Here is a 27,241-nt window from a genome sequence, read left to right on the forward strand (position 1 = left end):
CGTGGGTACTTTCATGGCCCAGCATGTAAAACAGTAAGGTTAAAGAAAATTAACTCCAAACAACAAAGGGTAACGGAAATTTCAGCCTTAAAAGCTAATCCACAATTTTTATTCTAAAGCATCAGAGTTAAAGATCCATCCATGTAGCATCTTCAAAACCTATTACATCTTGGTCTAGACACAGTCCAAAGAGCAACGTGGCCAGTGGTAGAAGTGGAATCCATTTCTTATTGGTATGAGGGGGCGGGGAGGAGGGGGTGCATGATCTTCTATGTGACTTCGCCCCACCCCCAGTCTGGGGCCCCCACGCTCTCCCTGTCCCCTCCCCATGATCCACCCCCCTTACCTGGGGAGGAGGGGGCTCTGTCCTCCTCCTGCTGCGCCTTCAGAAACAAGCACCCAGGACCTGTACCACCCCAGCTCTTCCACGCAGGGTCTCCTCCATCTGTACGGCAGCCAGCCCCGCTGAAGGACAGGGCTGGGGCGGGGGGGTTGTTTGGGGGCAGTATTGCAGCCACCCGGTTGCCCCACATTCTGCTTCTTTCCCTTCTGCAGTTCCTGGGAGAGCCCTGAACTGCAGGGCTGTCCCGGGAACCGCAGCAGCAAAAGGAGCAGAACACTGGCAGGTCCTTCATCCAAGGGCTGGGGGCGGTACAGCTGCACGTGTGGAAAGAGCTACTGGTGTGGGGGTGGCCGAGCGGCCCCCCATTCTGTTTCCCCCCTTTCCGGTACGCTGTACCAACTATAAATATCTCGCTGGTACAGCGTACTGGACTGTACCGCCCTACTTGCACTGCTGAACATGGCACATCTCTGAAAGGATGGTACTAAGTGTTTAATTTGCTATAGGAAAACCTTTGAAACAAAACAATTACAGTTCAATTCTACATCAGCCAGCTGGAAGATTCCACTCAGTTAGGAACTTTTATCATGTGATTCCAGATGCAACTATATCCAGGCTTTCTACTACTGTCTGACCCTTGTAAAAAGGATTAAAATAAGTCTATGGACTTAGCCAGGATATTTTATATCTTATTAAAAAAATGTTAATGTGAGTGTCATTTTGCTTACTACATCCTCTGAAAGGGGAGATTCCACTACTAGATAGTTTTCATTATTCAGTGTTCAGCTCCTCATGCTGGGCTCAAAACTAGTAAAGAGCGTTTCAATAAAGCACTTAATATCTAGTTGGTAGATCTTGAATAGTTATTTCAATAAGGTAACGTTTGGAAATACAAGCCCTACAATACTTCACACTCATTGCTGAACTGGCGTTGAATGCATAAAGGCACTCATTGTTGTAGTTTTTTTAATGTGCATGGTCTCCATAGTCATACCTGGGTGCAGCCCTTCAGAAACAAGGCTTTGAGTCCTCCACAGCCTCTCACCAGAGCCTGGATGCCATCCTTAGTCACTTGGTCGCACCAGGAGATATTCAGCTGTTCCAGCAGTGGGCATCCCTCACTTGGGAGGTAAAAGGAAAAGTGCTTGGAAACGTAAGAAATCAAGCTTCAAGCCAGATTACAGGAAATTCCAATTTCTGGACTTCAACTGAGCACAGGAAGTGACATGCACACCCCACACCCACATGGAACATTCATTTATTAAACACAAAGATCCCCAGAGGAGAGCAACTCTCCAGTGGTAGGCTCAGAAACCAGTAATTCAATAATTGTGGCACTCTGAAAAAAGAAGGTTGATCTACTGCATCCAGAGTCGGCCATCGGGCTGCGTCCCACTCCCTTGTCCAGAGACTGGGATTATTCATAGTGTTATTGGTTGAGAGGCCTAGATACAGCCAAACCAACATTAAATCAGAATCAAAGGGCTTCATTTTTGAAACATGGACTCTGATTTTCCAGACACAAAGTTGTGGTTGAAAATAGCTGCTTGCACAAACAGAATGTACACCTTTGATTTGCAGTCAGCATTTACATGTCTGTCTACCTATCAACTGCGATTGCAAATAACTGCAGGTACAAAACTGACCCTATAAAATTGGAGGCCAGATTGAAGCCCTTTTTAAAAATAAAAAAAAAAATCAGGCTCAAATTTCTGAAAGCTAGCTATAAAAACAAACCTCTCTCCGTTTCTGTACTCTGATTCCTTTGATTTCTCAATGCAGCCTCTTCACTATTGTGTTTTCCTTCAGATTAGCCTTTCTATATTTATCCTTTTTAGATATATTAATTTGTCATTATTTAAAACCCACTTTACTCAAGTTTGTTTTGTTTTTTAAAATAATTTAAATAAATAACCTTCATCTTCAGGGTTCTCTTTTGCCTCTTTTTTGTCCCAATCTCATCACCATTGCCTGTCATTCCCTTCCATTTCTAGATTACTTGGCAATTACATTTAGTAGGGATAAGTAAAAAGAAAAGGAGTACTTGTGGCACCTTAGAGACTAACAAATTTATTAGAGCATAAGCTTTCGTGAGCTACAGCTCACTTCATCGGATGCATTTGGACTTCTTTTTGCGAATACAGACTAACACGGCTGCTACTCTGAAACTAGGGATAAGTAGTTACCATGTCACCTAATCAGTTTAAGACAAGTAATCATGTGACAGTCTATTTTGCAACTACAGGACACTTGCTATCTATGCAATGGAAGTTGTGTAATTCAAAAGTCAACTATTAACAAAAAGGTATTTACAAGGCATGTTAATTAAAAACTAAAAAAAACTCTGCCCCCTGCTCAAAAAATAAATAAAAATTGAAACTTCAGTGCAATCCAATTATGCTACTGCTGCTAATCATTATCAGAACAAGGCATCTTCTAGTTAGTTCCTGTCTGTTTGCAGACCAGGAGGCATTACCCAGCAGAGCTCAGCATTCATGTATTAGGTTTGGACTGCAATCCTAGTAACCTATTCACTCATTTCAAACTCCACTAGGGGAGTTTCAGAGAATAGGGGACATGGTAGAGCAAGCTATTTAGAATTAAACTGGTGCACAGGATCTCAATGCTGTCAGTTCCTACCTCAGTGCTTTTAGAGACAGGTTGGTTATGGAAGTGCAGGAAGCCAAATCAAGGTGCCTGAGTTTAGAGCAGAACTTACTAAGGCTGGTACATGTCCTGAAAGAGAATATATATATATATATATATATAAAAAAAATACTTCAGACAGACAATACATTTATCCATCAAAGACGTACACAGAAATGATAATGTATATTTTTCCATCACACACTATGTGCACAAGTATATTTACATAAGCCCCCACTTAAAAAATAAAAAGGATGGAGAATACAACATGGGGCAGGTATTGGAGGTGGACTGGTGGGAGAGAGGATAGAGGAAATGCTCTAAGCAGTTTATATGTATGTGAAGAGGACAGCGATTTTCTTCAAATATTGAATCATTCAGCTTTCGTTCAGGAATTAATTTGCTCAAAACCCAATTCTGAAGACTGTTCTATAGGATATTTCTAACATCTGCTATCAAAAGGGCCAAAATAACTTAGATCTGTACCCTCTACCCTGTTTTCCCAGCTTGCTGCTCAAGATTGTTTTGATAGTACTGAGAAACCTCAGAAAATGAACAAGGAAAAGTACCAAGCACCACATGACTACGAGCACATACTGCACACTAGAAACTGGAGCTGAGTGCTGGTAGAAGTCTAGAGTAGATGGAGCACATCCGAGGGGCTTGCTGTTTAGCTGGGACTTCAAACTCCCCAACACCAATGGCAGTGATTTCACCTGCCTAAGGATTCATTTCTGAGGGAATAGCAACAAAATATGATTTTGTGCAGCAAGTGCCGACTGTAGGCAACTATGTACTGGGGAAACCAGCGGCTTCTTTTATCAAAGCTTTCAAAATGATTATTCAACTAGTACAGTGTAGAAAGACCCACAAGTGCCTGAAATATACTGTGAGTGACAGCCAGCTATACCCCTTAAAAAAAAATTGTTGTAGTGAGGCCAGTCTGGAGGCCAGCTGAGAACCCCAGATGCCATCGCCAACCCTGCTATCTAGCTCCAATGGGCTGTCAGAAGTGCAGAGGTAGAGAGTCTAATCCCGCAAGGCGCGGAGCATTCTGGCCTGGAAAATAAAGATGAGCTATGGTTTTGACTCACAGGACTATATTAAGGTTATAAAATAAAATGACTAGCAATACAAAAAAAGAGTACTTCCACCTGCTAATTAATAACTCATCCCTACACATCTTTGCTGGCTATTGTTCATTTTTGCAGGATGTGTTATCTCCAGTGGAAGGCCACATGAGATATGAACAATGACTAGGCTGCATTGTCTGCCCCCAGAGGTAGGAGTTGTTTTTAAAAGCTATTGTAACACTGATGCTTAGAAGTTGACAACAAAAATTCAACAACATGAAGTGAAGCTATTTCTTAATAGTTGCTACTTGTATCAGAAAAATATGTAAAAAAGCTTCTTTTTAAGGGTTCCTTCAGTTGGCAGATCTTATTTGTCCAAGGACGCAAATTGATTTAGTGGATTTCACCACTATTCATTTAAGAAGAGTATTTTAGGCCATCACACTTTCATTCTGAGACTGATCTATACTTTTAGATGCAGAATCTATAGGTAATCAATGCAGAAAGAGCACACATGTAACATGGTTCTTTCTGATCTCATTCCCTCAGGTACTGCTACTGTAGGAAACATAAGAATCTTACAATTTTGTAAGTGATGTTATTTTAAGGAGTTACAAAAAGCACTTAAGCAGGAAGACAGCAAAGTGGCAGAGAAACTAGATAAAACTTTGATACACGCCTATTTCAAGGCAATCCCGGTGCAATCTAAAAGCATAGCTGACCAGCTGTCCATGGGAAAAATCTCAAATCTATGTGAGTGGATGGAAAAGCAGAAGAACTTCCCCAGCTCTTAACAGTCTGTGCTCGGCAATGTGGAAGTATGGCTTGATGTGCGTCACCACAACTGAGACACATTTTACTGATGACATCTGCGGTCCTTGGATATTAACCAAATTACATCCATCCATACTCATAGCATTTATTAAAGAAAGTTAGAGTTTAAGTACAGGAGGGTTAACTCTTGCCAACTCTTTTAGGAAGGTTCCTTTGCAAAGACATACACGCCCCCTAACTTCTCCCTGGTCAGGGCTAGTGTAGGTAAGGATATGTGGGGAACTTTCTTTCCCCCCTTCTCATTTGGAGCTCTCCCTCTAAGCAAAGACTTCAAAAGAGAGATCCCTTTCCACCAAGACAGGCAGTCTCTTCATACTCAGGTTCCCTCTGAGAGGTTCTCCTTTCATCACAGAAATGAGAAGACCAGAGTGAAGCCACCCCTTACCATCAGCATGAAAAAGGGGAAAAAAAAAACTGTATACATTGTAGTTTGACAGAATCACTCAAAGGAGAACTGGAACTAGAAGTATACAAGAGGTGGCAGATGAGCACAAGAACCATAAACTAAGCAACTGTAGCTGCTCAATGTGCAGAGAAATTGCAGTCTCCATAAATTCTGACCTGGGAGAACAAGGCTCTTTTGTTCCATTACAGAGTGAGCCTTACTGTTCTGAAGTGGACACTTTAGCAGCCTTTTCTGCATCTGAAAACATGAGTCATACCTGCCTAAAAAGAATTATTTCCTCAGCTATATTTTCCCCTTAATGTCAACAACCCGATATGATCATCTGCCTTGAAATAACAAGTGAGCCACTTGATGTAAGAGGTTTCCTGATGTCTTCAAATTTTTATCAGACCATAACAAGTCATTCATCTGGAAGTAGACCACTTACTCATACCACATTTAGAAAACAAAACGGTACTAAGATAATTGGGTGGAACAACGGAGGAGAATTTGGAACCACTGTCTTCCATTCAGTTGAGACAGGATTTGTGTACATTAATAATTACAAAGGTTAATATTCCAACATTCCCCCTAATAAAAACACATTACTTACGTATCTGTGATCTTGGTGCAGCCATTTAGGTTCAATACTTCAATATTTCTGCAATTCTGTGCAAATGTCCTTCATTGGAAAAAAAGATAAAACACACTACTTTTCAGACAATGTGTTTCCAGATGCTTTACCCTCAATACTACAGAAATAATTAAACAAAAAACCAAAAAAACAGGTACTGTTTATCTTGGGCCAACTGTTGATCCTCCCCACCAGCCTTTTACATGTGAGCATCTCTCAAGGACATCGAATCAAACAGGCTACTGAATGCTGGGCTTAGAGGGCAACGCAGAGCAACGATGAGCTGTTACCCATATCTTGTCTTTGGAGTTCTCTCAGCCCAGGAGCAAGGGACAGTGGTTCAGGTTTCCAGTGCCAATTCCCCCAATATTGCAATACCATCATTTTACTCTATCCTGCTATTTTTTAAGAAGGGCTAGGGAGAAAGGCTCATATTTCAAACACACAAAGAATGATACACATATTGTTCATCATTTACTTAAGCAATTATTTTTGGATGCATATTACTACTGGTCTCACTCTAGCATGTTCAGGAGTGAATGCATCATTCCAGCCCTCTATGGGTGGGGAAGGAGAACTATTCTTTGCTTCACAGTTAAGAGTAGAAGAAGCCATACCACTACCTTAATGCGTTGTCTCCCACGCCTAGACACCCACGCAGGCTTAGCTTTCGCAAGAAACCCCCACATCTTTTAGAAATATTCTCCACTACTCGACCCTGTAAAAAGACAGGAAAAGAATTCCACTGATATCACTTCTTAGTTTCCACAATCTCTTCATTAAAGTTAAATTTAAAACTCTGTAGATTAAAAACAGTCTGTATATTATTCCAGGCATAAGGGTACTGAGCAAACACAATTACCATCAAGGTACCAATATAAAACTGAAGGAGACCAACTTTAGATTCAACTTCTAAAAATGGACAAGGAACAATTACCCAAAACCAAAGGAAGAAAGCCGAGGCTAAGTAGTAGAAAAATCCTCAACAGTCAGAGCTACTAGGCAGTGCAAGAGGTTACCCAAGAGATGGCTGAAGTACCATTACTGAAGAAATACAACAGATCACAGAAACAACACGTGACGAGGATTTCCAATAGGCATGTGTTGTCATGAAAGATGTCAAGATTTTTGTTTTGGGGGTCAGAGTGGAGATGAATAGTGTAGGGGAGTTCCCTCCTCTCATGGAGGAAGCATTTCAATTTTCCTCTCAAAGACATCTGGAGAAATGCAGTTTAATGTCATATTTTACATGAGAGAGAGAGAGAGAGAGCACGCGCGCGCATCTCCCCAGAGACCACAGGACAAATTTGAATTTTCCACAACTTTGGATGATGAAATGGTAAAGAGACCGAGGAGAGGAGAGAGAGACTATACAACTCTATCAGCACACAAGTTTCAGTGTCCAGTAATATTTTATTCTCCTCCTCTGATCATTGGAGAATGGAAACGTCAATCACGTTCAAGTGTTAGCTACTAAGAGTTTGTATTAAGAAATTTTTAATCCCTCCCTCCCAAATCAAAAATGTACGTGAGCAGTAGGGTAGCTGCAAAGTATTAGCATGCTCTAAAAGGGCTATCAGTCTGCTGAAACCCCCTCATTTACCTTCCTTAAAACCTACTCTCTGAAATACTACTACTCTTGGAATGCCAACTGCAGCTAGGATGTACTGCCAAAGTGTTGCAATGGCTAAAAGGGATAAAGGAAGGTAAATCCCATGCTGCATTATAGCCCTGGTCTACATTGAGGGGAGGGGGGAGAGAATCTAAGTTATGCAACTTCAGCCACTTGAATAACGTAGCTGAAGTCGACATACTTAGATTGACTTACAGTGGTGTCTTCACCGCGGTGAGTGGACTGCTGCCGCTCCCCCGTCAACTCCGCCTGCGCCTCTCGCAGTGGTGGAGTACAGGAGTCGACGGGAGAGCGCTTGGGGGTCAATTTATTGCATCTAGACTAGACGCAATAAATCGACCTCCGCTGGATCGATTGCTGCCCGCCGATCCGGTGGGTAGTGTAGATATACCCTTAGAAAAGGAAGGTTACAGAATTTTAAACCATGCATATGTTTGTATAGGCCCTCAGAGGCCTCACCATAGCTATGAATATGTTTGGGATTGCAGAGGATTCAAATATATTTTAAAGAAAACATGTAAAAGCTGCAAGTTTATCTTTCTTTAAAGCATACAACATTTAGGACTTAGACAGCTTGAGAATGTTTTTTTAGGTTAAGGAACAGCATCATTTTGGAGCACCTTGTATTAAAATAAGCCAATGCTAGTGCACAAATACATATTTAGTACACAGATGAGTAAGAGAATGGGGAGACTTTAAAGCCATGTAAAACCATTCAAGAAGGGAAAAGCCTAGTTTAAATTCACAGCATTACTCTCTCCTTCTTACACAGTCTAGATAAAGCACCATGGCTGAAAAGTTCTTTCCTTATTTTTCTGCTCCTACCTTGGACCAGGGAACTCCAATGATCTCCCTGCATCTGTGTTAAAGTAAAGTCTTATCCCAGCAGAGAACTTTAGGAATGCTCTTACTAGTTTTACTTTCTCCCTTAATCAACAGATACATGTCTCAAGAAAGATTTGCTGTAGAGAGCAGAACCACATTTGCTTCCCTCCTTCAAACATTCAGGGCACTTGCCAAACACGATGAGCCTTTAGACCAAATTTTTCAGGTACACAATTTGCCATATCAGAGGCCAGTTCCTTTACGTCTATATGAGATGCTTAGACATGTCTGGCAGAGAGTACTTTAATACTTCTGTCCACAAAGGCTGCATAACTTGCAGCTTCCACCAGGACATCAAACAAGCCATTCTTATGTTTTTAAGTTTGTGTTGATCTACACTGTTGCTCTCCTCTCCCCATCTCCAAAAAAATAATTTTTAAAATGAGAATGTAACAATCTGATAAGGTTTCAGAGTAGCAGCCGTGTTAGCCTGTATTCGCAAAAAGAAAAGGAGGACCTGTGGCACCTTAGAGACTAACACATTTATTAGAGCATAAGCTTTCGTGAGCTACAGCTCACTTCATCGGATGCATTTGGTGGAAAAAACAGAGGAGAGATTTATATACACACACAGAGAACATGAAACAATGGGTTTATCATACACACTGTTAAGGAGAGTGATCACTTAAGATAAGCCATCACCAGCAGCAGGGGGGGGAAAAAGGAGGAAAACCTTTCATGGTGACAAGCAGGTAGGCTAATTCCAGCAGTTAACAAGAATATCAGAGGAACAGTGGGGGGTGGGGTGGGAGGGAGAAATACCATGGGGAAATAGTTTTACTTTGTGTAATGACTCATCCATTCCCAGTCTCTATTCAAGCCTAAATTAATTGTATCCAGTTTGCAAATTAATTCCAATTCAGCAGTCTCTCGTTGGAGTCTGTTTTTGAAGCTTTTTTTGTTGAAGGATAGCCACTCTTAGGTCTGTAATCGAGTGACCAGAGAGATTGAAGTGTTCTCCAACTGGTTTTTGAATGTTATAATTCTTGACGTCTGATTTGTGTCCATTCATTCTTTTACGTAGAGACTGTCCAGTTTGGCCAATGTACATGGCAGAGGGGCATTGCTGGCACATGATGGCATATATCACATTGGTAGATGCGCAGGTGAACGAGCCTCTGATAGTGTGGCTGATGTGATTAGGCCCTATGATGGTATCCCCTGAATAGATATGTGGACTCCAACGAGAGACTGCTGAATTGGAATTAATTTGCAAACTGGATACAATTAATTTAGGCTTGAATAGAGACTGGGAATGGATGAGTCATTACACAAAGTAAAACTATTTCCCCATGGTATTTCTCCCTCCCACCCCACCCCCCACTGTTCCTCTGATATTCTTGTTAACTGCTGGAATTAGCCTACCTTGCTTGTCACCATGAAAGGTTTTCCTCGTTTCCCACCCCTGCTGCTGGTGATGGCTTACCTTAAGTGATCACTCTCCTTACAGTGTGTATGATAAACCCATTGTTTCATGTTCTCTCTCTCTCTGTGTGTGTGTGTGTGTGTGTGTGTGTGTGTGTGTGTGTGTGTGTGTGTGTGTGTGTGTGTGTGTGTGTGTGTGTGTGTGTGTGTGTATAAATCTCTCCTCTGTTTTTCCCACCAAATGCATCCGATGAAGTGAGCTGTAGCTCACGAAAGCTTATGCTCTAATAAATTTGTTAATCTGATATGGGTTTTTGTTTAGTTTAGTTTGTTTTTGAAAATTCAGCCAGGAAGAATATAGGGACTTTAGTTTCCAGAACCGACATGACAACATGAGGCACAAAGTTATCATTTCCTACATGGATTCCATAGTTCACTTCTAACAGATTTATCCAAAGTTACAAAAAGGCCTTCCCAAAGAGGTACATCTTTTAGGACTAACTCGGAACTGGAAATCTCTGGCATCTTCCAGGTTTGTGTTTCCATTTCCAACAAAGGAAAACAGACACTAGAGACAGATCTTATGCTCAAATAAATCTGTTAGTCTCTAAGGTGTCACAAGTACTCCTTTTCTTTTTTAGAGACAGAGAGAAATTTAGTGTCTTAATGATATAAATCCAAGCCTACTAGATAAAAGCCATACTTGATTATATTGAGTTCGAGAGAAAAATCTAGACCAATACCCATCAGCAAAAGAACATATTTACTCTAGTTATTTCTACTCTCTCAGTAAACAAAAAACTGCTTCTTTCAAATAAGTGTACATGTACACACACAAATACCATTCACTCCTGGTACAGTTAAATAGTTCTGTCCATTTTCAAAAGCTGAATGAATTGCCAAGACTATAAAGGTTCCCTGAAGCTAAGAAGAACTGAAATTAATTATTTCTATCTCCAGGGAAGGTGGAAAGGGTTATGCTGGGGGTCTTAATCTATTCCATACTGTAATTACGTTTTTAAACAAGAAAAATGGGTTTGTATGTCACTTAATTATACCTCAATATCCCTCTGGAAATCAAACAGGTCAATTCGCTGCCAGTTACTGCCATCCAGGGCCAGAACATTCCATGCCTTTATTGGGGAAAAAAATGTCAGTGCATGATTAATATGAAAAAAAATGCCAGTGGGAATCTAGTTACAATTTGTTCCTTTTAGAAACCACACTGTAACTCAAGTGAAAAAGCACCAAATAAATTACTGCAACTGATGAAAAACCCCTAGGTCAGCAATATCCTCAGTTCAGACAAGACTTACCACACCTACACAGTGCACTCTTAATTCTTCATATATCACTGAACACTTAGGTAGGCAAGTCCAAGGTATCACGGAGATTATCCGCAGACAAATGATATTTCCATTTATGGGCCACGCACACTGGACTTTTTATTTTGTATTTTAGAAAAGAGCTTTCCAATTGGAGAACATATACATGGGTAACATGATCTCAAAGCATTTTACAAACATTAAACCTCTTAATATCCATGCAAGGTAGATCAGTATCATGTTCTGCATTTCACAGAGGGGAAAAGAGGCAGAGGCTAGCAGGTTGATTTCAGAGTTGTGGAGCATCCACTGATAGCAGTGCAAGCTGTAGATACTCAGCACCTCTAAAAAAAATCAGGTCACAGGTGACTTGACAAAGGTCACAGTGAGTCAGTGGCATAGCCAGGAACAGGCCTGGATCGCCTGACAGCTAGTCCCTCTGCCCTAAACAATACCACTCACTATATCTTTTTCTGGAACTTTTGCTTCCTCAGTGAAGCTGTGTTCAATCGCCAGCTCTCCAAGTTCCCTGATTTCCCATCCTTTCCTTCTACTCAATTCTTCAGTCACTTCACAATGCTGGATTTGTGACAGCTGAATCCCAAGAAACTGACCAAGGGTCATACACACTGGATGACATCACTGTAGCATCAAGCAGAAGGTGAAGTGGGGGATGTGAAAAAGGAAACAAACACCAGTTTCCACATATTAGCAACAGCAGCAGAGAAGAATGCTGAAGAGTCACAAGCAAAGACAGTTTGCTCATGTGAGTTCCAGCATGAAAGTTACAAGTCACTAAGAGTCCCACATATTTATATCTGTGATTTCTGAAGTGACCTGGAGCATGGATATAAGCAAATCCAATCAGTGTACAATGGACGGAGTTTAGAATTTTTGCTTGGCACCAATTTTGTGCTATTTAACCACAAAAAAAGCTAAAAGGATTATAGAGCCAGCTTAAAATGTGAAAAACAAGAGTACTCAGAATGAAGGTAGAGAATCTGTCCCTAATTCACATAGGTAGTAAATAGGCCCCAGATCAGATGCTATACATCATACATGCTACAATGCCCAATAATAAAGAGATAGGTCAAAGATGGAACCTTAACTTAGCATTTCCTTACCTCTGTAAATTTAAAATCAGATGCTTCTTTTTTTGATGTTATGGTTTATTTTTATATCAGCAATCAAACTTTAGCAACTGAGACTATTTTTAGAGCATACATTATTTTCAGCCCGCTAAATTACTTACCTGTAACCAAAGTATTTCAAGATGAGCCTCTGCATATTCACATTTGTGGGATCAAGGTACCTGCACTGCAAACTTCCAAAACCTTTTGGAAAGCAGCCTCCATTGGGGCCACTCTTCTTTCTCTCTCCCCCGCCCCCCCCAGGGTTCCAAGGATTTGAAAGGGGGAGTGGCCCTAACCTCCAGCTCCTCCACCACCACCACTCCTTCCACTAATTCAGGAATTCCTAACCTGAGACTCAAAGGTGGGCAGGTAGTGTGACTATGTAGAGGCTCATCTTGAAGATCTCTGGTCACAGATAAGCAACCTTCATTTCTTCAAGTGGCCTCTGCATAGTCCCACTTGTGGGAGTTTAGCAAGCAGTACAACCCCCAGGAAGGGAGGCTGCAGAGTTGTAGGTAAACAAGGAAAGCAGAACTGCCAAACAAGCATCAGCTCTGGATGCCAGGGCAGGAGAAGCAACCAATCTTGCTCTCCCAAAACAAGTCTAAATGACGGAACATTTTTGCTAAAACACATGTATAGCTCCGGTATCAGTAATGCAACATGATGCCATGAAGACACAGCGACGGCATGCCAAGGACATTCTCTTTGTCCAAGATAGGAGTGATAATTCCAGGAAGATGAAGCCCTGTGAAGTCATAATTATGAAACAGATAAGCAACCTTTGGACCATGACAGACTGGCTCCTAGTGTGTCAGTTCCTTTTCTCCAAGGGACTGGGAAACATGTAGATAAGCTGTGGCCTGATACAATAACAAGTTCCTCTGAATATGCAGATGTAGGATACATTCAGGGAGGCAGGTAAAGGAGGCCCAGAACAAAGACATTCTAGCGGTTTGAAAGAGGTGGAAGTCTTAGACATCTTAGACTGTTGTCTACACACAGACAGATACCCAACCACTCACAGCGAGTAGTCATGACAACCAGGCATTTAATGGAACACTTTCTGCCAGAGCATGGCCAAATGATAGGGCACATTTTTACTGAGAGAGGTATTCTTTTACTCTAGTCAAAGCTATGTGTAAAGGGACAGATACGGGACTATGGCACAGAAGGGTGCGTACTACTAGTACCCTTCAGGAAATAGGAGAGTTCTGTTTCTGGAACCCAGAGGTGAACACGATGAATCTCAGGGAGTTAGCACAGCCAGACAGTATTTTGCCCCGTGCGACACAGTCCTATTGTCCACATTATACAATAGGTGGCAAGTCTCATTCACATTGTGGCCAAGACACAAATCTCACACACCACTAAGTGTAGGTGATGGAAGTCTCAACCCTTAGGTGCAGCTGTTCCTTCCAAGATTAGAGGAATAAAAGCTATGTCTACTGATAATTCCAAAAGTGCTGAGTCAACTGCTTCATTAGACTCCAGGTCTATTTCTTCCAAGGAAAGCTTGGTAATGCTAAGGATTGGTGCCCCTATGTGTTTCTAGAAGCCATACAAGGGGCTAAAAAAAAAAAAAAAAAAAAAAAAAAAAAAAAAAAAGACACTACCCAATCCTATACACTGCGAATTCCACGGTGGAACCAGAAGCAGACCTGAAAAAAGTCTCCTTCCTGGCTTAGAACTGAAGGTAGGTGGCCCAGAGCCCAATAATGTTTAACAACATTTCCTCCTATGAGAGCTCAGACACATGGATCCAGCCAAATATTATGATGTCAGCTTCAAGAAATATCACAATCCCTCACAAAAAGCTCTTAATGTAAAACAGGACCTACAGTGCACTGCATCTTATTTGCTGACCCTTGGCAATGCGCCTTTTAAAACAAGTATCTTTTTTTTGCCTTCGAATTCAAGGGTTGCAAAGCGACTCAGTCAATAGGCTGTCCTTTCTGGAGCCTCAGATGGATCCTGTGACACTGCATCCTGTTCCTCCTATACAGGCTGTGTTGTAAAGAAATCTCTGGATCCGTGAATCTTGGAATCGATAGAACTGTGATGGGTATAGCACCCTCACAACCTAAGGGAGCCTCTGAGCCTGGCATCAGTTCTTAGCCTGTCAGATTCTTGTAAATCTGGTCCTGGACAGCTGAACTGGCCTTTAGGAATGTGCTGGGAGCCCAAGAGAACCTCAATGGTCCCTACCCAGAACCAAGGGGAACTGACAATTCCACAACTAAGTAAATTGGCTTATACAACATCTCATAGTAAAAGAGTTTAAGAACAGACCAATCCTCCTTTTCTTACCTCCAGGGTAAGGGTCTGACAGATGGAGGATTGGGAGGGGAAAACCTTCTCCCAGGTAAGCAGTGCATCCAGCAAGTGCATCTGAAGACGACCGAACAGGAAGCACAATGTGAAAATACTATGCTGTAACAGAGACCCTCCATTCCAGACCTGATTAGAAGCTTGCAATGCATTTCCCCTTTCTAGTTTGTGAGGGCCTCCAAACTGATCTGCTTGCTTTTGCCACTATGTTGGGCACAGAATCAGTCAGGCAAGCAGTTCTGCAAAGATTGTGGTATTGTAGTACCAGAGTCCAATGACCTGGGCTGATCTGTGGCTTCAGTGGTACAGATTTCTTAGACAAGTGACTCAGCAGTAACAGATGTCAGCTCCCCATGCTGGCTAGATCCCAGGTAATCAGACCCCTTCTTGACAACTGTGCTCAGCAGTCCTTCATGTGCGACTGCTGCATCTGGATTCAAGCTCTGGCCCTACCTCCATTTGGATCCAAAGCCAAACATGGCTTTTTTCCCCCAAGGGCTGGTGGGGGTAATTCTAGATCTGTGCTCTGTTTGAATTCAGGTTTTGCAGCTCCCAGATCCATAGTAGGCCACCAGATCTGGATCAAGATTTTACAGCTCTGGATACATGGCCTGCAAAACCAAGATTTGGTGGCCTAGCTAGATCCACACTAGGTTGCTGGACCTGAGCTCTACGGATCCAGATCCATTGGAAACTGAATCCAACAGCCAGAGAGCCAATTTCGGCACATAGCTAGGTATCCAGGTCAACCTGGACAGACACAGACTTTTATAGTAACCAGCCTGACATGCCTCCCATGTGCTGGGGTGCTAGAGACAGCCAAACCCACTCCTGAAAGACAATAATTGAAGCTGACTGCGAACTTATTCAGTGTCAGCTTAGCTGACCGGAGGAACCTCCCCACTGTGAGCAGGCCCAATCTGCTCCTGTGTCCTGACAAAGCCCATGCTCGACAGGCATTTCCTCATGTCTTTTAAAAGAAAAACCTGGCTAAAGGATAACTCAGAACAAGCAAAATTTGCCTCAAAAAGGTAGAAAGAGAAAAAAGAAAAAACACTGACAGGAAAAGCGTCGAGGACACAGCGCGACCTGAGCTTGCTGCATCTTGGGCTTTTAGAAAGCGACCGAGGGGTAGCTGGAGCCACTCCCCCTTTCATACTCCTAGAACTCATTAGGATGGGGGCGTGAGATGAATGGCCTCAATGGACACTGCTTTCTGGAAGCTTGTGGCACAGGTGCCTTGATCTTACAAGTGGGAATATGCAGAGGCCACTCAAAGAACAATGGACTTTAACACACAGAGACTATATAGTTATCAATTTGAGCCTTAAATATATCTCCATGGGGAGGACTCCTAAAAACTAGGTGCATTCTATATGCTAAAAGGACCCTTATTGGAAGTGGGGGGAGGACTATATAAATGTGCCCAGTACCTACAGTGCAAAGGTTTGATGTGTGTGACCCCACTGCTCATCATGCTGTTCATAACTGTCATTGTTATCTTGTGCTCCCCACTTTCATTTGTTGCATCTGCCTGTTATCTAATCTTATACTTTGACTGAAAGTTCTTCAGGACAGAAACCATCTTTTTGTAATGTGTTTTTACCATGTCTAGCACAATAGGACCCTGAACCCAACTAGGAATCTTGGGTGATACTACATCCGATGAAGTGAGCTGTAGCTCACAAAAGCTTATACTCAAATAAATTTGTTAGTCTCTAAGCTGCCACAAGTACTCCTTTTCTTACTACAATATAAATTAGTAAGTGTAAGGATGGCTGGGACTAAGCAGGTTTCAGTAGCTAGAGAAGGGAAAGAAGAGGAAACAGGAAGAGTTTATAATTAATACACTGACAGTTAGCTTCCTTATACTATTTGCCACATCTATAATATTTTGAGACCAGATTTCCATGATAAGGTCAGTGCAGTTAGATGTAGTTGGGAACCTGTATTGGAAGTCTCTGCATCTCAAAGATTACCTCAGAACGACGGAAAAACTCCATCATATTTGGAACAAATAATCACTGCCAAGAGAAGCACCTTCCTGTTTTGAAAGAACCGAGTGTATGTACTGTGGGAGAGACTAATTTCAGGCCATTAAGTGAAAAGACTCAGTCAACACTAAAAATTAAACTTCTCAGAAAAAAGAATTAAGGAATTTCAGGGAGGTTTGGGCATTTCTCCTTAGTAAGTCCAATCCACTGACATAAAAGGTTCTTCCACTATAAAGCTATTTGATATGTCAAGTTAGTGTCTCCCAAGTTCCAAAACTTCATCATTTATCAGTATTTCTCCACAAGCTGAGGTTATGGGAGCAGAAAGGGGGTGAGGATGACATTGCAACCTTGCTGAAGCCCTAAAGCTTCCTATTATCTCCTTGCTCTTCTTACACCCCCCCCCCCAGAGTCATGCCAGTCATGATTTTCACAGGAGTGCATTTCCTCTTCTCCTTTCTTTTATCCTGATGGTTTCTGCATAGACTTGCAATGCTGAGAAAGAGGCATCATTGCTAGAAGATAGGTCTGGAGTCAGGGCTGACGGTAACTGTACCAAATAAGCATGATATGCCAAGACAAGCACTTCTTGTGTATTCACCATGGCTATGAAGGCCTTAATACACACTGTAGGTTTGGTCTCAGTGCCACGTTTGATTTAGCTAGCATTGGTGGTGCTGGGCAATGGATTTGATCCCAGCATGAGGCTGAGGAGATGTAGACCTCGAGACTGATATAAAAGGTGGTGACAATGCCAGAGCAACAAAATGACTCTTGGGTCCTCTGCAGAGGATTTTGGCATAGAGAATGGTTTCAGTACCCTCAATGAGCCCAGAGTATCCGGTGTAGGCATGGAGAAGCCAGATGAGTCCACAGCTCGAAGTTTCTCTCTTCTAGTGCAAGGAGCGATGATGGCATAGCAAACTGCACACTGGATTACTGGAGAGTCTCACGCAAACAGAGAAGGCACTGGCTTCAGGACTCAGTCTCTAGTATGACTGCCAAGTGCATTTCTTGAAGCCCTTATGAGGGTTAGTGTCCCAATATGGCCCAGGAGGGGGGCCCAAGGATACAAGGACAAGATGTGTACGCTCAACTATCCTATGCTACTCTAACCACAAGAAAAATAAGCTAGACCAAGGCCACAAAGTAAGTTCTGTTTACACTAGGCTGCAGAGGAACTGAGGCAGGTGCAGGGAGGGATGGGGGGGGCATGCCCATAGAGTAGGGCAAGTGTCACTTTGCACGAGATCTCTCCCGTTTCCCCTGAGGATAAGCTTTTATAAAGCAGTTCCACAGCTCTATGGCAGAGCTGCCATATTCCACAAGCGGGAATACACAGAGTCCTCCAAAGAAGAATCCATTGTTAAAGTTTTACCTCATTAATAAAATGCACTTTGCAAAACATTTCTGTAGCACAGTGACTGCTTTTGTTCACTTTAAAAAAGTGATTTTTTTAAGAGAAGAAATTGACAGGCTTTTAAAAATATGTACTACTTACCCTGTGAGTGAGAACAAGTAATTGGAGGCCTGTAGCTTGTGTTTATTAAATGCAAAAAGGTACATTAAAGTAATGATATGATTGCAGTTTTAAATACATAAAAGTCATGAAATATACAGTTATGTTCTCATAACACCTGTAACTCTGCCATCATTCTATTCAGAATATCCAAGTCATGCACTGAAGTTACCATTACAGTATGATGAAATACTGCATATTGCATGCACAAGGACGTAGAGTTTACAGTAGCCGATGGAACCATAATGGTGTTAATGGAGTTGTCTGATTTCTGTGCATTTAAAATCTCAATCGTGATATTGCTTTTATGTCCTGTTTTTCATTTAATTACTCCCCCCCACCAGGAAAATATGAAGTGGAAAAGAAATGTGCCAGTGGATTTAATTCATGGTACAGAGTCAAACAATGCACGTTGTAATGTGTGATCCAGTGAGAGTACTATACATTTGCATACAGGCTAGACTGAGCAATATTTCCACATTAAAAGAAGGCTGCATGTCATCTGTGTTTCTGAGCTCCAATGTGTTCACAGGTGCCCAGTGAAAAGGCAAGGGTGTGACAAAATGGGAATAATAGACAAGATGGGTAAATGCCTTTGGAAGCCTATGTGAGCCAGTTAATAGCCAGAGTTGCTCCTTTGAGAAAATGAAGTCATCCTTAGCATAAAAATCTAGTAGGATCCAAACAACACATGACCACCATTGTGTCTAGGGGCTGGGTGGTGTCTTCAATTGCAAATAAAAACAATTTATAATATCATTTTTGTATTATTGAGGGCTACCATTAAGAAAAGCAAGTCCATGGACAGCTTATCATTAAGTGGACCCCAAACTATTCAGCTTTCTCCTACAGAGTCAGCAGATACTGGGATCGGCCAATAAGGTAATTCCAATATACTAGTGACTCCACAGACTAAAGGATTTTTATATAAGCATTTAGAACTAGATGATTCATTATGGTAATTTTTCTGTGAACAAGATGTGTGTCTTGTTAGATAGCAGCAAGATAAAAAGCAGAAATTCTGGACAAGAGTCCACAAAACAAGTCTAGTAGCTCCGGCTGAATTGTTATTCAGGTTAGTGGAAGTTGCACACCCATTTTCCCTCAAGGAGTCTCGAGTTGAACAATGTTTGTTGAGTTGCATGAAGTTACAAACTACTTTACTAGTTAAACACTGAATGAAATACTCAGTTCTCCTTCCATCTATATTTACATCAGCTACATTGAAGCAGAAGGATAACTGTTCATTGGGCTCTCTTTGTTGTGTTAAAGTTTAATTCATGAACATGGTACATCTGCATTCAAAGCCCAGATGTTAGCACAACTCATTTAAAATTATCATTTAGCTAATGTGAATTGAACACATTTCCCCTGTTTAAAGCAGCCCTTCTGTACCCCATCTAAAAACTGTTCAGAAAACATTTTTTTTAAAGTATTGATGTAGCTGATTTTTTTATTCAATAGGGCCTTAGCTGCTACCAAAGGGATATACCTAGACATTCAAACCCACTCACTGTTGTGGTAAATACCAGAAATCCTAGCATCACTAGATTAACTATGGAGAAAGAGGAATATGTATAAATAGCTGAGATTCTTTTAACAGAGTTTGCTGGCATATTCTTCCCAATCTGAGATAGAGGGCAATTTGGAAATGTCAGAGTCAGAATAAGAGAAATAGTGCTGATAGATTTTAACTGATACATAAAGATTCTTACCCTGGAAACTTGAGCACAACGACACAGAGTGACCACATCCAGAAAAGAGAATATTCTGTAAAGAAAACAAAGACAAACTTTATAAAAGGTATTTTGGTTATTTGCATCTAAAATAAAAAGAAAGTGGAAAGCTTAAAAAAAAGCTTGAAGATAGAGAACTTCTTTGTAATGCACATGAAAGCTTGACTGCAAATAAAAGTGCAGAACAAGCAGTTAACAAATGAAAGCAGAGTCCCAGATATTGGACTGCTATGAAATATTTAATCTTGTACCTTGTAGTATTTGCTGACAGAGTAAACTAAACGATTATTTATCAAAACAAACGCTTCCTGCTGCCTTGTAGCTCAGCAGTCAGAAATGTTCAATTAGTTAAGGAAATAGCAGGATAAAGAGTTATAGTTCAATACAAGAGAACAGTTGTACAAAATCTGTTTGTTTCCCAGTGAAAAATCCCTTTATCCTTAAACAGTTGCATAGCTCCGATGACACTCAGTGGAGTGAATAACAAGTTAAACCCCTCAGTAAAATCTGAGGATCTGGTCCCACTTCAGGAATTTATATATAATTTCCTGTGATAATTAAGAATTAAATACTACAATATGAGAAATGATTAAAAGCATTGTCGTCCTCATGCCCCAAGGATGAGGTAGAAGGAGTATCTTGCTTTGAAATAGAAGGTAAGTGCAATTTGCATAAAGTCAGCAAAGTTCATTAGTGTGCCTGTGTAATTGTCTAGGTCACGTGAGTTAGGAGTGAGATGGCTGGGTCACTCCTACATGGAATGCCATTCCTTTGAATGAGGGCACTCCTAAGTATTCTGAACAGCTTGGTGCATAGAAGTCCATCTACTTATTGCCCTATTTATCAGAATCCTAGAAGCAGATTGTTGTACTTTGTTATTTTTCCACAGGGCTCAGTTTTCCTACTCTCCAGTCATTTAAACATATATATAAATAAAAGTACAAAATCCACTTAAACTCTGAAGAAATAAGGTGTTAATAAACACGGTTGAGAACCACTGGTCTAGCAGTAAGAGATGGGAAGACAGGCAGACTAACTGAGATGGGGGCAAAAGCATGGCTGGGGAACACTTGGAGTTTGGATCAAATAGAGATCAAAAAGACATTAAACAGCAAATTCTCATGATGGCAACTATAAAACTATGAGCTGTAGCTCACGAAAGCTTATGCTCTAATAAATTTGTTAGTCTCTAAGGTGCCACAAGTACTCCTTTTCTTTTGCGAATACAGACTAACACAGTTGCTACTCTGAAAACTATAAAACTGAATTTATCACTTGGTCAATAGTTTCTTGCAAAGACAAGACGTATTTAGTTAAGAAAAAAGACAGTACACATACTCATGCATATATGAAATGTGTGTATTAATATTTAAAATTGAAGAGTTTTTAGGAAGAAGGAAACTTATTAACATTTGCATTATATAAGGGTTAAGGGGATAAGCTTTTTTTTCGTTACTCTGACAGGTAACTATTTACAAGGTATGTCCCGTTTACTTTCATTCAAGGTGCCTTTGTTACTGGAGTAAGTGTTTATATAAGGTTAGAAACATCAGTGACTAATTTAACCCTATTCGCCCCCAGATTTTTTGTCTACCATATGTGGCTGTAGGGGATTTGTGGGTCAATTGAACTATTAAATCCCAGAATTTTTTGCACACATTTGAGGCATCTATTTTTTCCCTTTTACATAACAGGATTAGTTTTATTGTGGAAATATCTAGATAGTATTTTAAAACGGCTGTGATTATTATGCAGGCTTTGCTAGTGAGAAATATGGTTAGACAATGTAGCTGATACACATCAAAGAGTTTCAAGGTGCCACAAAGAAGACTGAGAGCTTCACAAACATAAATGCTCCCGAGCATTAAGCTAACCCAGGAAAGATAGGACACCTAAAGACTCAATGCACCTCAACACGGCAGGAAGTTGCTGTCATAATTACTGCCAGACTTGAACTAGGAGGGACCTGGGATGAGAGCTGAGGGCACTGTAGAAGTTGGGCAAAGATCTGGAAACCCTTCAGCAAGTTATTCCCCTCCTTCACCCCTAGTTTACTTCAGAAAACTCCTTCCCACTCCCAAGCCTCACCAATTTCTGATCTTTCTCCAAATGGGCTAGAGAGGAAGCTAAAACTGAAAAGAAACAGGAGTGAAGAGGCAAAGACTGATAGGAAGTGGGTGGAGTAGTACCTTATATAAAGTGGATGATTGACAAATTTCTCTGCCTACTGCTTCCTGGTTGATGGACACAGATACCGCAACAGTTGGGACCATGAGGTGCTCAAATGAACAGCCTTTTAGCATAAGTAGGAGGGGGCTGGCAGCACGGTGTTCTTGATAAGGTGTCCATTGTTCTAGGCTTTACTTACCTCCTTTGTTTGGGAGAGCCCGGATACAGTGACCTTCAAGGAGATCCTGCAAGACTCAGTTCATCCCTCCCTAAGAGAGTCTAGGACAGTGGTTCTCAACCATATGCGTCCCACAACGTGTTATGTGGACCGCATCCAATATTATCTGTATGGCCCTGAGGAGGTCACATGGGCCGCAGCTGTGGGCTGATTGGGCCGCAAGCAGCCCAGGTCCGCAGGTTGAGAACCTCTGGTCTTGGTGTAAGAGGTGGAAAGACAGTCTTGTTAACTCAGGAGAAGGGGGCCAAAGCAAGGTTTGGGAAACACTCGGAGTTTGGAAAATATTGTGGGTAGTTTGTTTTTCTTTGCATGATTTATAAGCCTGGCAAGATCCCTGGGCTAATGTGTTACAGAAACTGTTTTATATTAATTGTGAAATGCATCCACAGCCTGGGATTGTGCAATTTATTCTCTGCATCTAAGTCAGCAGTAAAGCTAGGGGGAAAAGGCACTTAAAATAATGAACACACACGTACTGTTGACAAATTACACTTTACACCATGTAAGAATTAGGAGGGGTTATCAAGGCTGCTGCTGCCAACAAACCAGCAGGACACAAAGCAGTTTATGAACATTAACGTCCATACTTTGTATTCAAAGATAGTACAATTATTTGCACAAGGTAATCTATAAGTAGTAAAGCCACGGGTTTGAAATTTTTCAGAAGTGGAGACTGGCAGGGCGGAATGACATGATATGCTACAGCAAATAGCATTATCAGAAAGAGTGAAAAACTTAGACATCATCATCAGTGGAAGCATGTCTGCTGACTACCTTGAAAGGAAATAAGCTATTCATCACATCCACTTCTCAAAGACAGACAAAAAATTAATTCACAGACATGTGCCTCGCTGGAGGTCTCATTTGTCAACATGCTGAAGGTCACCCTCGTTAGCCATTTTGTTTAGCTTTGCTGTAGGAAGTAGGATTGCAAGCCCTTGTTTTCATTAACCTTGTGACCTCCAGTGCTCAGCAACTCTGCACTGGCTCTTAAGTAGCTCTTTCCTGGACAGAGAAGAGAGGGGAGCACAGCATGGGTGTGACAGAACAACAAGAAGCTTACAGCAGAGCATTGAGTGTTTTATAAGCAAAGGAGTTAAGGCCTTGTCTACCAGGGAAAGGTTTTTCAGTGTATTTTCCCGTTTTAACTACAGCAAAAGAGTGCTTCTACACAGCTTTATTTATGCTGTCTTAAGTTACTTCCCTTGTGAATCATTGTATGCACAAAGCTCTGCGTTTTTTGTTTTTGTTTTTAAATACCCACACAGCATTCTGGGCACATATCCCATGGTGCAATGTACTGCCACTGGATTCTACATATTCTGTGATTTTTCTCGATGCATTGTGAAATGCCAACCAGAAGTCTGTGGCTTGGGTCAAACTAAAACTCCCATAATTCTTCTGTTTTCGGCAAGCCAGCATAATTTCTACACAGCATGGCGGAAACACTGCTGAGCGCAGTGATCTGGACACTCATTTACATAAACAGGCTCTTCCACATGTATGGACAGTCATGTAGCCAGATAGCTTTGAATGAGTAGGGAGACAGCCACTGTCATACCTCAATGATGCTTATGCTTAACAATCCGACCTACCTTGAACACTGGTTACTTTCTCCAGACCTGAGGAAGAGCTCTGTGAAGCTCAAAAGCTTGTCTCTTTCACCAAGAGAAGTTGGTCCAATAAAAGATACAACCTCATTTACTTTGTCTCTCCTATCCTGAGACCAACACTACAACAACACTGCAAATACCCTTTTGGCAGCCAGTCCACAGTAGGGTGGGAAAAGAACACTTACTTATTCTACAGTAACTGTAACACTTCAAGAAATCAGAGTCCGAGTGGATTTTGCGATAGGAGCACATGGGCCTCTTGTGCACAAGATGATTTTTTTTTTTGCCCGAGCGGATCCGTTGGGGCCGTGCATCACCCTGGGCTGCCTCATGCTCCCATCCAAGGGCATAAAAGATGGAGCACAGGCAACCTTCCCCCGGTTCCTTTGCAATAAAAAAGGCCAGTGTAACTGGGGATTTCTAAGAGTGGGAAAGGAGAGAAGGCAGTGGGATCCACATTGACTATATCATCTCGAAGGACCACAGTTATTGCAGGGTAAGTTATCATCCTTTCAATGTTAATGTTGACCCCATTGTGGGAGACTGGCAAGCAACATCTCCCGAGGACAGTGGGAATGAGGAGTTCAAGCTGAATCAGTTGAACCGCGATTGAAGTACTGCTCACCTGGCAGCCAAGTCCAAGTCATGGTGTTTAACATAGGTCAGTGAGTTGCCACCTTACAGATTTGATACTGGCACATTCTTGAAGCAGATGGAGGACACTGCTTGTGTCCTGGCGGAGTGAGAGGCTCACCAGCCAGCTAACACAGCGAGATACGCTATTATCCATTTCAATGTTCTATGTGAAGAGATGGCTTGACTTTTAAAACATCTGGCTATGGCTATAAACAGACAGGGAGACAGTTTGAATTGTTTGGTCCTTTCAATATAGATTCATAGATTCCAAGTCCAGAAGGGACCACTGTTATCTATTCCGACCTCCTGTGTTACAGGTCATAGAACTTCACCAAAATAATTCCTATCTTTTAGGGTGTGCAATTTCTCATCTCCCAGCACAGAGCATAGTTTTGGGAAAAAGAAAGGTAGGTTGACTGACTAGTCTAGATGAAAATTTTAGACCACTTTCTGCACTGTTTTAAGAAGGTCCAAATTAAAGAAGTAACCAAAAATAGGGGGCCGGGGGTGAAGGAGGACTGGTTATGACAGAACTTGTCTAGAAGAGGAGTTTGAAGGTCAAAAGAAAAGTAGCAGATAGAAGACTTACCAAGTTCTATCTCACTGCCACAGGTAGTCAGAAGGAGCTGAGGGAAGGTTGCAATCACTTTATTCTTTATGCTCTTACACAGAAGCATGAAGGACAATGAACTCTGCTAATCAGAAAATTTCAATCTCATGTGCACAAGGCACATGCACACTTGCTGTAGGGTCCATACTGACATATTGGAAGTATGACCGCTTTTTTCAACTTCATTTTCTGGTCCTAACATGCATTTCATTATTACACCCAGCTTTGGCTCCAATACTGGGTTTTCAGAAAGGAATTCAATACTTTGTTTGAAATCTTTTAATAAATCCTCAGCATACAAATGTCATACTTAATTTGAGGGACGATATCAGCCAATGCATCAGCCCTCATGTGAAGGCTACGGACATGTTGGAAGCGAGGAAAATACTCTTATGGTCTCTCTGGATTCTTGTTACATGAAGCACAAGTGTCTATAGGAACACAACCACAGCTAAATCTTAAGGCAAGCTCACTTTCCACCAGATGTACCGCTGAAGTAAGCTGTAGCTCACAAAAGCTTATGCTCAAATAAATTTGTTAGTCTCTAAGGTGCCACAAGTACTCCTTTTCTTTTTTGAGTTTGACAGCTACCCAAAGGTATAAAGGATGCTAACATGGCTGACAATTGCCCCTTTCGCCCTTGAGGATACACCTCTGAGGTCAGAATAAACACAAAAGCACAAGAAAAGTTTTCCTGATCCTAAAAGTCCATCTCTATATGGTCCAATATACTTAGATTACAGGGTTCTTAATCTTACTTTTCATTTCTCCAGCCAGACCTCCCTCAATAACCTCCCTGCACTCTTCTTGTAGGGTTTTTGACTGCCCAAGCTAGACTGGTTGCTTGGGAGTGGTTGCCTGACAATGACTAGGTTCATGGAAGACAAACAAATTTAAAATCATGCTCTTAAAATAGCTAATAAGATCACTCTTTAAAAAAAAAAAAGCAAAAAGACGCTTCTAAATGCTGTCTGCACTACTTTTTCCCTAGTCTTTTCTCATTGATACCAAAGAATGACTCAGCAGAATCAGACTATGAAAAAATACTGTTTCAGCAACAGTCACTACTCTGCTGTGCACACTGGCTGTTTCACAACTTGGCTTAAGCTTGTACCACCTCACAATTGCTGGAGAGAACACAGGAGCACACTGAATGTCCTGTAGGCTGAATGACCTGAAGTTAGTTTTCCAATGCAACTCCAAGAACAGGCTTTTCTCCTCAGAGAAACTGCTAGAGGGGAAAAACAGGTTGCCCTGCATAGCTAGGCAATGATGCAACAGGGTTCCTCCTCCAATACACACACAGTATGGGTCATAATTAAATACTGGGCTTCTCCTTACCCTGATCTGAATTATGCAGTCTGCACAGTAGAAACAGAACATAAAAACCCAAGCATAGATAATCCAACTCTATTTAAAACATAATAAACATTTTTTGTTAATATCCCTTGACTGGTTTAAAATGAGACTGTACAACAGGGAAGCATTTTGTGCTTTCAGAAGTTTGGAAGAGATCTAGCTAATCCTTCCTAGATCCTACATATAGCAACATTCATTTATTAAAGAGAGCCACCTCTTGGAGTTGTTCCAAATTATTTTGGAGGATATGCCTCTGGGCATAAAAATGTTACACAAAACATCCTTCTAGTTCACTGTACAGCTCTACATTGTTATTTACCAGGTTAATAAAGATAGCTATCAGTCTGAATCAAACCTTGAGAAGTTGGTAAAAAAAAAATTAGATTTAATAGTATATCTGCATGAAGACTCTTCTAGTTTTGATTTACCGGATGAGAAAAATCAGCTATAATTTCAAACAATCATGAAAATACTCATTTTGCTTTTAAGTTCTACACAGCATATTTATTTTGATGAAATAAATCTGCTGAAATTTGACTGCTATGTTGTCGTTCTTCGCCTTTTCCCTCCTCACAGAGGAATGGCAGCAAGAATATAATTCATGCTATTTAATTTCTGTTCAAACAAACAGTCATTGGCGGGGGAGAGGCAGACACTTATCTAAATATTATCAGCATTAACCTGAGTCAAATCTGTTTCCTATGATAGAGATTAAGTAATTCCATTGGAAAGCAACAAATTATGAACATTCTTCAACAACAGTAGGACCAAGGGGTTCAG

General features: G+C 41.3%; 1 protein-coding gene across 8 annotated transcripts in view; it reads right to left on the reverse strand.

The window, feature by feature from the left end:
- Nucleotides 1-27,241, reverse strand: part of FBXL20 (F-box and leucine rich repeat protein 20) — a 69,503-nt gene that overhangs the window by 17,523 nt on the left and 24,739 nt on the right. For 5 of the 8 annotated variants that reach the window (XM_038385517.2, XM_038385516.2, XM_038385523.2 and 2 more), the window contains 6 exons: nt 19,816-19,870; nt 10,857-10,931; nt 6,539-6,633; nt 5,895-5,963; nt 2,984-3,079; nt 1,338-1,464 (listed from right to left, as the gene is read on the reverse strand). In XM_038385517.2, the coding sequence (XP_038241445.1) occupies nt 1,338-1,464; nt 2,984-3,079; nt 5,895-5,963; nt 6,539-6,633; nt 10,857-10,931; nt 19,816-19,870 (517 nt within the window). The remainder of the gene's footprint in view (nt 1-1,337; nt 1,465-2,983; nt 3,080-5,894; nt 5,964-6,538; nt 6,634-10,856; nt 10,932-19,815; nt 19,871-27,241) is intronic. The other 3 variants (XM_038385519.2, XM_038385518.2, XM_043503316.1) reach the window with 1 other exon arrangement.

This window comes from Dermochelys coriacea, chromosome 27 (genome assembly GCF_009764565.3).
Source record: "Dermochelys coriacea isolate rDerCor1 chromosome 27, rDerCor1.pri.v4, whole genome shotgun sequence".
Lineage (NCBI taxonomy): Eukaryota > Metazoa > Chordata > Testudines > Dermochelyidae > Dermochelys > Dermochelys coriacea.